Source organism: Haliotis rufescens, unplaced genomic scaffold (assembly GCF_023055435.1).
Source record: "Haliotis rufescens isolate VD_foot unplaced genomic scaffold, xgHalRufe1.0.p SCAF_21, whole genome shotgun sequence".
Classification (NCBI taxonomy): Eukaryota; Metazoa; Mollusca; class Gastropoda; order Lepetellida; family Haliotidae; genus Haliotis; species Haliotis rufescens.
In genome coordinates, this window is record NW_025963902.1 from 10,046,601 (window position 1) to 10,059,933 (window position 13,333).

A 13,333-nucleotide genomic window follows, 5' to 3' on the forward strand; every position below is an offset into this window, starting at 1 on the left:
GATTTATAGTGCTAGCTTACTGAGATACCATGTCGCAGTTTAACATGAATACCCCACTCAGACACAGTATACTGACTCCGAGCCGACCAGTCCTTGTTTTAGCCCCTTAATACCGAGCGCCAGACAGGGTAACAACAAGTACCATCTTTTAACGTCTTTTGGTATGACGCGGTTGGGGATCGAACCCCGGACCATCCGCTCTCCGGGCGGACGCTCTACCATTAGACCACGGTGGCGGTCCGCGAAGGTATCTAATGCGCTCATATGCAAGTTCTGCGCAACATGCATTACCATTTTCCAGAACACCTGGCGTTATCACTGATTTTCATGATGCTTTCATATACGTTTTACCACTATTTTGCCATTTAAGCCCAATGGAATCTGTTATCGGCGGATAACCGAAACCGATTATTCTCTGGCATTGATCTTTTTATTTCCATGGAACCAACCACAAGTTCGTCTTGTGCAGATGCTTGGAACAATCTAATACTGTTTTATGTAGGTTTGTTTATGTTCAGGATGTGCAAGTGTGTTAGTTACCTGGAAAAATGACACAAATAATATGACGTCACAAGAATTATATATATATATATATATATATATATATATATATATATATATATATATATATATATATATATATATATATCCATATCCATGTAATAATCAGTATTAACCTCATGAAGGAGCAAGAAGTCGCCTTTAAACGTCATTACAGATAATAAAGATGCTGGGATAAAGCTTCATATCCTGAAGTATTAATTGTGTTTTAAGAAAGTCCTGTGCAGAATATATTTCAAAGGCTGTCTGCACACTTCTCTGGACAAACAGGTAGCTTCATCCTCCGAATCCTCGTACACAACGCCTTTATAGGATGTAAACTAAGTTAAATTGACAGGATACTCACAATATATTTTCTTTGCAATAAAGCTTTTGTGACATCCAGTCTGAATCGACATTGATGAATACCATGTAACTAACATGTGTTAAATACGTAACGTATGTTAAGTGTACCCTTCTGTTTCTGTTTCGATAATGATGTATTCTGTGCCTTGATTGATGTATCACCAGGGGGATGTGAGTAGATTCCGTACTATATTCGAGTACGTGTTGAACCAGAGGTTGCCATTTGTCTCCACTTGTAAATGACACGATTATACCGTCAAATAAACAGATCCAAAATGAGAGTGACCTATGATAAATAAATTAAATCATAAATTTTATATTGTTTAATCGACCTGTGAATTGTGATACATTCTTTTTCAATGTTCAAAATCGGAAGCCTGTTGTTCGGGCAACCGATTGTGCAATTTCAAGAGCGGCTCCGATGGAATGTCCATATCCTAGGGAATTACCAATGTTTTGCGCTAGATCTAGTGCTGAGCGTCCCGGATCTTGTCCAAATGCCAGTTGATTACCAGGAATATATTGTGGGAGTCCGAATCCTCTCTGAGACTGGGCGGTTTGGGCATAATCAAAAGCATCTCCAACTGTATTAATTTCCGGAATTGCATACCCTGGATTGCCCTGACCAATCGCAATTGCCGTCCCACCAACACCAGCCTGTGCGACACCTACACCGTTACCACCACGCCCTATTCCAACTGCGGTCCCTGCCTCCCCAGCCCTGGCAGAACCAACGCCAGTGCCTCCATATCTTGCACTTCCGATTGCCACTGATTTTCCTCTTCTACCAGACTGCCCAACGCCTATCCCATTGCCGTCCTGTCCGGCAGTGCCAATACCATACGCCGTACCAAAGTCTCCAGAAACTCCAGTACCCACTGTACTGCCACGAAGACCAGCAGTACCTATTCCATAAGCTGTACCCCGTGTTCCAGCTGTGCCAAAACCAACGGAAGAACTATCGCTTCCTGCGTTGCCAATACCCATGGCAGTTCCTCTATCACCAACCTTCGCTACACCAATTCTAGCATCTCCTCTTCCAGCTGATCTCAGGCCAAAATTCAGAGTACCGCGATTATATCCAGGGTCTATTGCACCTCTATTGAGTCGTCTTATATCCAGTGTGTTATAACCAAGACTTCCTTGTGCCGTTCCTGTTTCGCCTCTTCTCCCAGTAGAGCGTCCCAGACCTATGCCGGTTCCTCCTACACCAGCTTGGCCTATTCCGATTCCTCTGCCCTCTCGACCAGCGAGTCCCACGCCCACTCCAGTACGTCCATCGCCAGCACTGCCCACACCAAGACCAGTTCCACGGTGTCCAGCTGTTCCCATTCCGATATTAGCAGATCTTAGACCGGGAACTCCTAGGTTCAATCCAGGAAGACGTAGCATGGGGCTCGAAGCACCTACAAAAAAAGAGAATGCTGCTCTGAATACGCTTAACCACATTTATAGGTAAAGGTGGATGTTTTGTTAATTATATCTTACTTGCATTGGGGGCGGTCGGGTAGCCTAGTGGTTAAAGCGTTCGCTCGTCACGCCGAAGACCCGGGTTCGATTCCCCACATGGGTACAATGTGTGAAGCCCATTTCTGGTGTTCCCAGCCGTGATATTGCTGGGATATTACTAAAAGTGGCGTAAAACCATACTCACTCACTCACTTACTTGCATTGAGTTGTCAGCAAATAAATACACGACAGAAGGAAATAGTGAGTGAGTGAGTATGGTTTGACGACGCTTTTAGCACTTTTACAGCAATATCACGACGGGGGACACCAGAAAAGGGCTTCACACATTGTACCCGTGTCGGGAATCGAACCCGGGTCTTAGGCGTGACGAGCGAAGGCTTTAACCACTAGGCTACCCGACCGCCCACAGAAGGAAATATTTTCTTAGTATCTTAGTATCACCTAATATTGGGAAGATTGGAAGATAATGTTATTTAAATGCAAAAGATTGAGGAGAATCAGCCCAAAGAACTATGCAACAATTTGCGATATATTATCAATACATTCTGAAATAATTACACATGTAATTTTGCGGTCAAACACCGTTGTGTCCAACTTTGATGTGTCTATCTAACATTTGTCTCGAAGTAAAAGCTTGGTCCCTGCGTATTCGTTCTTTATTCATCATCTTCGGTTGTGTCGAACCTCGGGTAACTCGAAGTATTTACGTAGGTCCCTTCAACTTCGACACAACGGTCTTTGACTGCATTTAATTTAGTTTTTAACGATGTACATTATACATTTCATGAGTCTTCATTTGTTTAGTGAGTGGATGTTGTTTAATGACAGTGTCACCACTGCAGCTACTCGTAAATAATACGAGTCTAAACAAAGTTAACCATTGCAAAAGCATCGGAAAGCATGAGCAGGGATCCACTTTGTCGGGTTACGATGAATCGAATCACACATCGTGAGTACTGGATCAACATTGTATTCGGCTCTTACAACAAGCATATGCTGCCTGCAACTGGAACCCAGTTAGCCACGGAATCCCAACGGTCTGGGACTTAATGAAAAGAGTTCACGAGTGAGTGAGTGAGTTGGGTTTAACGCCGCTTTTAACAGTATTCCAGTTATATCACGGCGTGTCAGCTTAATGTGGGAAGAAATCCCGACAAAACATCAGGTGTTCCTTTACTTATATCGAGGAGTATATATGTGTTTGTATCTCTGTCACAACACAGAGGTAGACCAGTACCAATGCAATCCTTCATCAAAGTGAGGGAGCACGGGTGGCCCAAGGCGCCGCGATTCGCTGTGCAGAGTTGCGTCCCTTGGGCACGCCAGAAACCTATGATTGTGGGTTCGAATCCCGGTTCGCCCCGATTATGTTTCCAGGTTTGTCAGCACCATACCCGTGCTCGTGCGTTTCACCGAAGTGGTAAACGTCTGAGACCTGCATCACTTCGGGCTTTCCTCCCACATTAGCTGACACGCCGTGATATAACTGAAATACTGTAAAAAGCGGCGTTAAACACAACTCACTCACTCACTCACTCTTCCAAGTGATCCAATTAGCATAGATAAATATCCTGGAAACTTATCTTCTTATCTCACTAACGAGATGGTATAAATGTCAGCACGGTTTTCGACATTAACTATCCTTTTCATCAAATCGCCTATTTTAATAATAATGTTTCAGATGACATGCATCAACCAAGTCAGCGAACCTGACCACCCGATCCCGTTAGTCGCCTCTTACCACAAGTAAAAGGCGACTATGCTTGTCGAAAGAGGCGAATAACGAGATCGGGTGGTCAGGCTCGCTGACTTGGTTGATGCATGGCATCGCATCCCAATTGCCCGGATCGATGCTCATGATGTCAATGTCTGGTCCAGACTCGATTATTTACAGACCGTCAACACATACTGGAATATTGCTGAGTTCGGCGTTAAACAACAAACAAATAAACAAAAATCTAAATTCTCGAAAGCGTTTGAATCGGTACCGTTGGTAGTCAAAGCTAACGGTATAAATCTTAATGGTGTCTTGTGTTTGTAGTAACTAGTTCTGATAACTTGAGCGATAACAAATGAGTCGCGTCAACTCGGATGAGATCTTTATTACAGGTGAGGTGAGGTGAAATGGGGTTTAACGTCGCGTCCAAGATCATTGCACTTATATAGCGACGTGTGTGTGTGTGTGTGTGTGTGTGTGTGGCTGCTTGTACTAGTCCGGACTGATGCCGATTTATAGTGCTAGCCCACTGAGATACCATGCCGCAGTTTAACATGAATACCCCACTCAGACACAGTATACTGACTCCGAGCCGACCAGTCCTTGTTTTAGCCCCTTAATGCCGAGCGCCAGACAGTACCATCTTTTAACGTCTTTTGGTATGACGCGGCCGGGGATCGAACCCCGGACCTTCCGCTCTCCGGGCGGACGCTCTACCACTAGACCAAGGAGGCGGTGATCTTTATCACAAGATGAAGAGTCAGATGTATTATGAAGGCCTAAAGACGGAGGGCGTAGACACTTGCGTTTTGGTCAAACCAACAACCACAGGTATGGTTCTCAAAGAGCAGTGGCGGTGGGGTAGCCTAGCGGTTACAACGTTCGCGAAATCGAAGGTCCGGGTTCGATTCCCACATGGGTACAATATGTGAAGCCCATGTCTTGTGTCGCCTTCCGTTATGTTGCTGGAATATTTCTAAAAGCGATAACACTCACGCACTCTGTGTGAACAATGATCTTATTTGGAGCATATCTGGGATTTCAATCCAGGACTATCGCGTCCTGTCAATAATATCTGTTATCAGTTAGTAATTCTGTCAGTGTTGGTCATTGTAAATATACAGTAACTAAGTATTTTAACATGTTCATCCAACAGAAGTGCGTCATGGTGAAAAAACCAACAATGTCGAGAAGGTATTCAATATAAGTTAACGAACCTAGGGGTTCCCATCTCTACGGAAGCGTAGTAGGGCCACGGTTAATTATTTTTTTTGTCTAAGTATCTCCTACGTAGGTCTTATTATCTCCTACGTAGGACTTAATATCTCCTACGTGGGACTTACTATCTCCTACATAGGACTTGGTATATCCTAGTACGTAGGACTTAGTGTGGACTAGAATAACTATCTCCTACGTAGGCCTTAGTATATCCTACGTAGGAGATAGGAAGTCCTACATAGGAGATACTTAGACAAAAAAAAATTCGCCGTGGCCCTACTAGGCTTCCGTACATCTCTTACCTGCATAACGTGATTGTTGAGATCGAGGTTGACCCCACTGGTTATCATACAATTGACCTTGACCGCTCTCGACCATCAGCCCAGCAATATGGAGGAGAATAGCAATGGCTATGTTGGAAACCATATTGTCTGAAACAGTCAAAACAAATATTTCAGTCGTACATGTTTATATTATGAAACTTGAGGATCCATTTATATTTGAAATACAATTTTTACATTACCTATCTCAATGAACACTTACCGCCGCCATATAGCTGGAATTTTGTTGTGTGCGGCATTGAACACAAACAAAACAAACACATTCAACAGTTTAGGAATATCTATCGAAAAAAAAAGGAAACATAATAAATGTTGATATGCGCCATATTTATGGACATGAGTGAGTGAGTGAGTGAGTGAGTAGGGTTTTACGCCGCTTTTAGCAATATTCCAGCAATATCACGGCGGGGGACACCAGAAATGGGCTTCACACTTTGTACCCATGTCGGGAATCGAACCCGGGTCTTCGGCGTGACGAGCGAACGCTTTAACCACTAGGCTACCCGACCGCCCCTTATTGACATGAGTGTGTGAGTTGGGCAGAACACTGCTTTTAACACTATTCCAGTTATATCACGGCGTGTCGGCTTAATGTGGGAGGAAAGCCCGTAGTGATGCAGGTCTCAGACGTTTACCACTTCGGTGAAACCCACGAGCACGGGTATGGTGCTGACAAACCTAGAAACATAATCGGGGCGAACCGGGGTTCGAACCCGCAATCATAGATTTCTGACTCTACACAGCAAATCGCGGGGCCTTAATCGACTGGGCCACCCGTGCCGCCCTTATGGAAATGAAAATCACCTAATGACTATATCTTTATGTGTATTAAAGATATAACCGTGATTGGATATATCCTTCAGCAAATAAAAGCGACATAACCCTTCACATATTCATAAGAGATCTCTGCTAAAAGCAGATTCGATTTTACTATCCCGACGTCTATGAATCAGTATCGAATAGTGATGATGCCACGTGTTCGCGAAAAGATGAGCGCATCCTGCCCTACCGATGACGTCCGTAACAAACACATGCAAAGGCAAGGCAATTGTTCACCTGAAAAAACAACAACATGAGAACATATGGTACAAGCCGAAATAGGGAACTGCATCAGACATATTTGTTACTAGTGCGTCAAATTTGGAAATGTTCTCCACGTGTCCACCATAAAACGTTTTGAAAGCTTTACTGAGGCCTTGAACGTTGTAACCTTGATCATTAAGCTTCTGAGCAAAGTCTGCAGTCTGTATTGCTCATCATTAAGGGAAAGTTCACTATTGGAAAGCTAAAGTCATCTCTCTTGTCACATTGTCTTGTAGAGAGTGTTTTGTCATTCTGAATTTTTATGCATACATAACAGACGCGGCTGTGTCACTGGTCGCCTATATTTCTAGTTCAGGTGGATAAATCAAAGGAAGGGAATTGGCTATTTGATTGCTATTGAACGATATCAAATCATATATTTCTAGTTCAGGTGGGTAAATCAGTGGAAGGGAATTGGCTATTTGATTGCTATTGAACGATATCAGATCATATATTTCTAGTTCAGGTGGATAAATCAGTGGAAGGGAATTGGCTATTTGATTGCTATTGAACGATATCAGATCATCGATATACTTGAAGCTGAAGTTAAACTTCCGGGCCAAATTACCTTGCTTCGACTTTTGAACAAGAGTCGTATGACGATCTTTGAAATCTTCGCGGAAATAGCGTGCTCGAATGTACCTAAACATTGGGTGGTAGAGCGTCCGCCCGGAGAGCGGAAGGTCCGGGGTTCGATCCCCAGCCGCGTCATACCAAAAGACGTTAAAAGATGGTACTTGTTGTTACCCTGTATGGCGCCCGGCATTAAGGGGCTAAAACAAGGACTGGTCGGCTCGGAGTCAGTATACTGTGTCTGAGTGGGGTATTCATGTTAAACTGTGGCATGGTATCTCGGGGGGCTAGCACTATAAATCGGCATCAGTCCGGACTAGTACAAGCAGCCACACACACACACACACACACACACACGTGCATGCACGTCGCTATCTAAGTGCAATAATCTTGGACGCGACGTTAAACCCTCTTTCACCTCACCTTCACCTAAACATTGTGAAAGGGCTGGGACTGCTGGAATGTTACTCGAAACAAAGGGAAAGTTGAAGTCATCCCTCTTGTCATATATTCTTGTGAAGAGTGCTTTGTCACTCTGAATGTATATCCATAAATGTAACTATGTGACAAACGAGAAGGTGTCAGTGGTCTCCTTTCTATTCCCACTGGGTAGATCAGTGCAAGGGAACTGGTTATTTGATGGTTAGTTAACGATTGCAGATCATCCATATACCTGAGGCTTAAGTTAAACTGCTTGGCTAAATTGCCTTGTTTTGAGACTAAACAGATCAGCAGGAACGGGAGAACAGTTGGTACTTCCTTGGGATGCTTAAATTCGTTCCTGAATGCCTTACCCCCCAAATCATCCATTGATGGGATCGATGAGGAAGTCCAGAATTTCAAACATTGTTTTCTCAATAAACTTCAAATGACACCTGCTTTCTTTTTTTTTTTTTCTTTTTTTTTTTTTTTTGGGGGGGGGGGGGGGGTAAATTGACCTCGACGTCTGAATTTTGAGAAGTATCAAAACCTAGGGTCATCAAAGAGACAATGAATGAAGCTTGTCCTATGGGATACCACGATCTCACACGTACAAAGTTGAACAGTTGACAAATCAAATATCTTGACAGAATTGAACTTGGCTCTTTTCTGGGATTGTTACAATTCAAGCAAATCCTTAAAGTGTTTGAGAACGCACATGGTATTAATTCCACTTGTCTAAAATACTTTCTGTGAATGTAAAGAACGTCCTTTCTTGATTGTATTTAGGATAATGGTTAGTCTTTGAGACAATGGAATGACAGGTCAGATTCATTGACTTGGTTGATTGCGTGTCATCGTAGGTGGGCAGTTGTTCACAATATTAATCATTGGATTGTCTCGATCATACGGTTATAACGAACACGCTTATAACGAACTGACGATATAACGAACTATTGGTTTGATCCTGTCTATTTGCTGTACAGTAAACTACGGTTATAACGAACATGCTTATAACGAACTGACGGATATAACGAACTTACTTTTTTGGTCCCGACTATGTGCTGTAGTTATGCTGTATATATGATTATAACGAACTACGGTTATAACGAACTAAAATTAGTGGTCCCTTTAAGTTCGTTATAACCGTAGTTTACTGTATATATTCCGTACATTTGCTTGTAACGAACTACGGTTATAACGAATTACATTTAGTGGTCCTTTTGAGTTCGTTATAACCGTAGTTTACTGCAGCTGGATTATTGCTGGTTGTGGTGTTAAGCATTATTCACTCATTTGATACAGCTACAAATGACCATTATCACTTTTACGATAAAAGTGACAAGTATATGAACTATGTCGTCATGCTGATAGCCAAATGAACAAACTAACACTGTGTTAAAACAAGTGAATCACGAACAAGAACAGATGCTTGAACAAAAGCAGTAGTCAAACTGAAATGTCCACTAGATTGTAATCACCCGTCGTGAAATATGGTGCTGGCTTCAGTTTGGGGAAAACTATACTGGTTTTTTTTATTATTTGCTTCAAAACGAAATGAAGTGCAAAAGAAAAATGTATGTGAACTGAAACCCCAAACAAAATATTTGTTTTTAAATATGTAGCATGTCCAGTGAACGAATTACTGCTTTTTCTTAATTTTAAAGTTAAAACAAATACACTTAATGAAACTACACTCTAATACTAAGACTATCGTAGAATTTATTAGAATAATTAGGGGAAATGATTTTTAGCGCTGAATGCTTCATCGCAAAAGTTTTAAGCAAAGGGACATGATTTACTGTCGGACATGTAAGAAAAAGACATGACATTTATTATCCCCGCGGCAGCAGAGATCATGACTGACAGATGGCGTGTGTTTGTGTTGTCAGATTAGCTGGCTCCAAGTATCTCACTCGATGATGAGTTTTAATGATAAGCTCATGATGTAGTCGGAATTGTCCAATCGACTCTGCTTTATGCAGAGATTTCTATTGAATATGGAAAGGGTGTGGTCGCTTTATTATCATTAATTCGTGCGGCATTATTTATGCCTCAGCAAGGATTTCATACGTAGTCTATTTGTTTGTTTTCAGTTTGTTTGTGTGTTGCCCAACGCTGCCCTCAACAATATTCCAACTATATGACGGCGGTCTGTAAATAATCGAGTCTGGACATGACAATCCAGTGATTGATATCATATGCATCGATCTCACAATTGGGATACGATGACATGCATCAACCAAATTAGCGAGCATGAACACCCGATCCCGTTACTCGCCTCTCACGACAAACATGGGTTGCTGAAGACCTATCTTCACTGGATATTCTCCCCGGATCTTCGCTGTTTTTTTGTCTTGGGTTTAAACACGTTTGTGACATTGTACATATTAGTTATTCCAGAGTCTTGCTTTAAGTCACTGGTTACGAAAGCCTATTTGTGCTACTATTGCGGCATTAATTTATTTTTTAAATGGAAATTTCTCGTTACCACGGTTATTTTCTCGAATTTCTAGAATTTTCTTTTACAAAAATATAATTTAAAAAAAGGGGGAAAAAACTCGAAATTTCGAGAGAAAAATGAAATTACAAGAAATTTGGATTTAAACATACATATATACAACCAAAGTGGCACCATTTGGCTTTCGTTACTGGTTTGTCGGAACCAGAATCAGTTATGTAAAACGTCTCCCTCGATATAACTGGAATATTGTCATGCGTTAAAAAACCCGTTAAGTCCCAATCGCCAATCGCTATATCACGTTAATGGACTGTGTTTGCATAAGGATATCATAACTATTAACTTAATATCTATCATTGATATGTCCATGAAATCGAATAAACAAAGAGACGTTTTGTTTGTTTGTTTGTTTATTTATTTGTTGTTTAATGCCGAACTCAGCAATATTCCAGCTATATGACGGCGGTCTGTAAATAATCGAGTCTGGATCAGACAATCAAGTGATTGACATCATACGCATAGATCCATGCAATTGGGATACGATGACATGCATCAACCAAGTCAGCGAGCCCGACCACCCGATCCCGTTAGTCACCTCTTACGACAAGTATAGTCGCCTTTTACAGCAAGCATGGGAGACTGAAGACCTATTCTACCCCGGATCTTCTAGTTCATTTACAGAGAATAAGGACGATACCCATTAATCATAGTTGCAAAATAAGGACGATAAAATACTGGATTAAATTAGTTAAAGTGCCTGTAACAAGATATCCAATGACATGCTTTTGCATGTTATTACGCAGTGATCAACAAGGGCTATTGCTGTTAAATATCAGCATCATTCACGTGGTTATGGTAATACATGAAAAGCACAGGACAGGGTATACCATATCATTTCATAGATGCCTTTACTCAGACCTTGAAAGATATGTAGATTCAAAATTGGCTTTGTTCTCTACCGACCCGTGAAGATCCGGGGTAGAATAGGTCCTCAGCAAACCATGCTTGCCGTAAAAGGCGACTATGCCTGTGGTAAGGCGACTAAGGGGATTATGAATAGACATTATTGACTGATTAGTACTTGGAGAAACATAAAAAAGAAACATGTGTATTTATACCCCATGGTGATAAATCTAATACAAATAGCACTGTGATTATTATCGCTGCAGGGGGAAGATGTCACGTTGTGATTGGGGCGTCCAATCTGTCTATTGTGCATCAAAACAACTGGAGAGGTTAATTCCTTTTATCTCTGTTTTGTCCTCTTGTTTAATGCCGCACGGAGCAGGATTCCAGCTATATGAGTGAGTGAGTTGTGTTTAACGCCGCTTTTTACAGTATTTCAGTTATATCACGGCGTGTCAGCTTAATGTGGGAGGAAAGCCCGATCCGGTGCGGGTCATAGACGTTTACCACTTCGGTGAAACCCACGAGCACGGGAATGGTGCTGACAAACCTAGAAACATAATCGGGGCGAACCCGGATTCTAACCCACAATCATAGGTTTCTGGCGTGTCCAAGGGACGCAACTCTGCACAGCCCCGTACCAGCCCCTACCAGCCCCCCACCAGCATTATGACACAGACAATCCAATGATGGATATTATGAGCAACGACCCACGTCGTCTGAGATCAGAGACACGCCATCAACCACAGACACAGATACAGACACAGACATAGACCAAATCCATTAAATCGCATAGGTTGCTGGTGATGATTCTATTCTGGACTCGAACCGTGAAGATCCGGGGTAGAATAGGTTTCATCAACCCATGCTTGCCGTAAAAGGCGACTATGCTTGTCGTAAAAGGCGACTAACGGGATCGGGTGGTCAGGCTCGCTGACTTGGTTGATGCATGTCATCGTATCCCAATTGCGTGGATCGATTATGTCAATCACTGGATCGTCTGGTCCAGACTCGATAATTTACAGACAGCCGTCATATAGCTGGAATATTGTTGAGTAAACAACAAACAAACTAATCCGGACTCCCCACTTGTTCTAACGTCTGTCATGCCATGTGATATCACATTGAATGGGCCGTACTTACATGACATGTATTTATATGTACTAAATGGTAGCTTTTACCAACATGAAAACAATCCCGCAAACATATAAAAATAACTGGTATCTATGGAAACATTTAAATACATGGCAAAAAGTTGCATAACAAGCATGCAAACAGACTGGAAACAACAAATTGAAATGAAACTGATCATGTACGTCCACAGTCAACAAGAGAGAGCAGTGGGCAGGCAATTAACAATATTATACACAAATAAAATTTATATAATCAATGTACAAAAGAATATTCTTCATAAAAGTGTACATCTATGTTTGATGGTGGCTAAAATGAAACAAACAAAAAATGGTTATTCGATGGTGTTTTCAGCCTAGTAACGTTTTGAAAACGTTTGTAACGCTTTCGTCAAATCCCATTTTAAAGTGTAAAGGTTCTTTTCCCGTGTGAGTCATTGATCTGTCCGCGCGCCGAACGAACGTTTCAACCACACAAAAACATTCATACCCAGTGACATAATATGTTTATGATTTCATATTTTATATGCGATAGATGATAAATGTTAGATAGATACATACCAGTTAACTGTCAGGCTGAGGCTACTGATGTTGGTACGTCCTACCCAGAATTCCTCCTCCTCTCACAGAGTGGAAGTCTTACCAATTGTCATTTTTGTCTTTATCTATTTATTGGATGAATCAGCGAGACAAATGGCGTTGTGCCCTATTTATGATTTTACACTTGACAGAGGTTCAATCAATCAATCAATCAATCAAGTCGCTGTGGCCTCGGGTTACGTTGAGAGGCATCCTTCGGATGAGATCGTGTTGAAGGCTGAATTTAATGATAGAACATTGTCCCGGGTGAGCTTTGGTAGCATCGTAAATGGGATGTCCATTTACAATGGATCGGCACAACTGTTGGTCATGGTGTATATACACAAGAGTGAGTGAGTGAGTATGGTTTTACGCCGCTTTTAGCAATATTCCAGCAAAAATCACGCGGGGGACACCAGAAATGGGCTTCACACATTGTACCCATGTCGGGAATCGAACCCGGGTCTTAGGCGTGACGAGGGAACGCTTTAACCACTAGGCTACCCGACCGCCCCTATATACACAAGAA

At 42.0% G+C, this 13,333-nt stretch overlaps 1 protein-coding gene across 1 annotated transcript; it reads right to left on the reverse strand.

Moving 5' to 3' along the window:
• Window positions 1–1,214: 1,214 nt before the first annotated feature.
• Window positions 1,215–12,883, reverse strand: LOC124126581 (uncharacterized PE-PGRS family protein PE_PGRS54-like). The gene is made up of 3 exons (XM_046490062.2): window positions 12,787–12,883; window positions 5,614–5,742; window positions 1,215–2,312 (listed from the first exon to the last, which is right to left on the reverse strand). Exons 2-3 carry the CDS (start codon window positions 5,735–5,737, stop codon window positions 1,270–1,272), a joined length of 1,167 nt encoding a protein of 388 aa, XP_046346018.2. The 5' UTR covers window positions 5,738–5,742; window positions 12,787–12,883; the 3' UTR covers window positions 1,215–1,269.
• Between the last annotated feature and the right edge of the window lie 450 nt (window positions 12,884–13,333).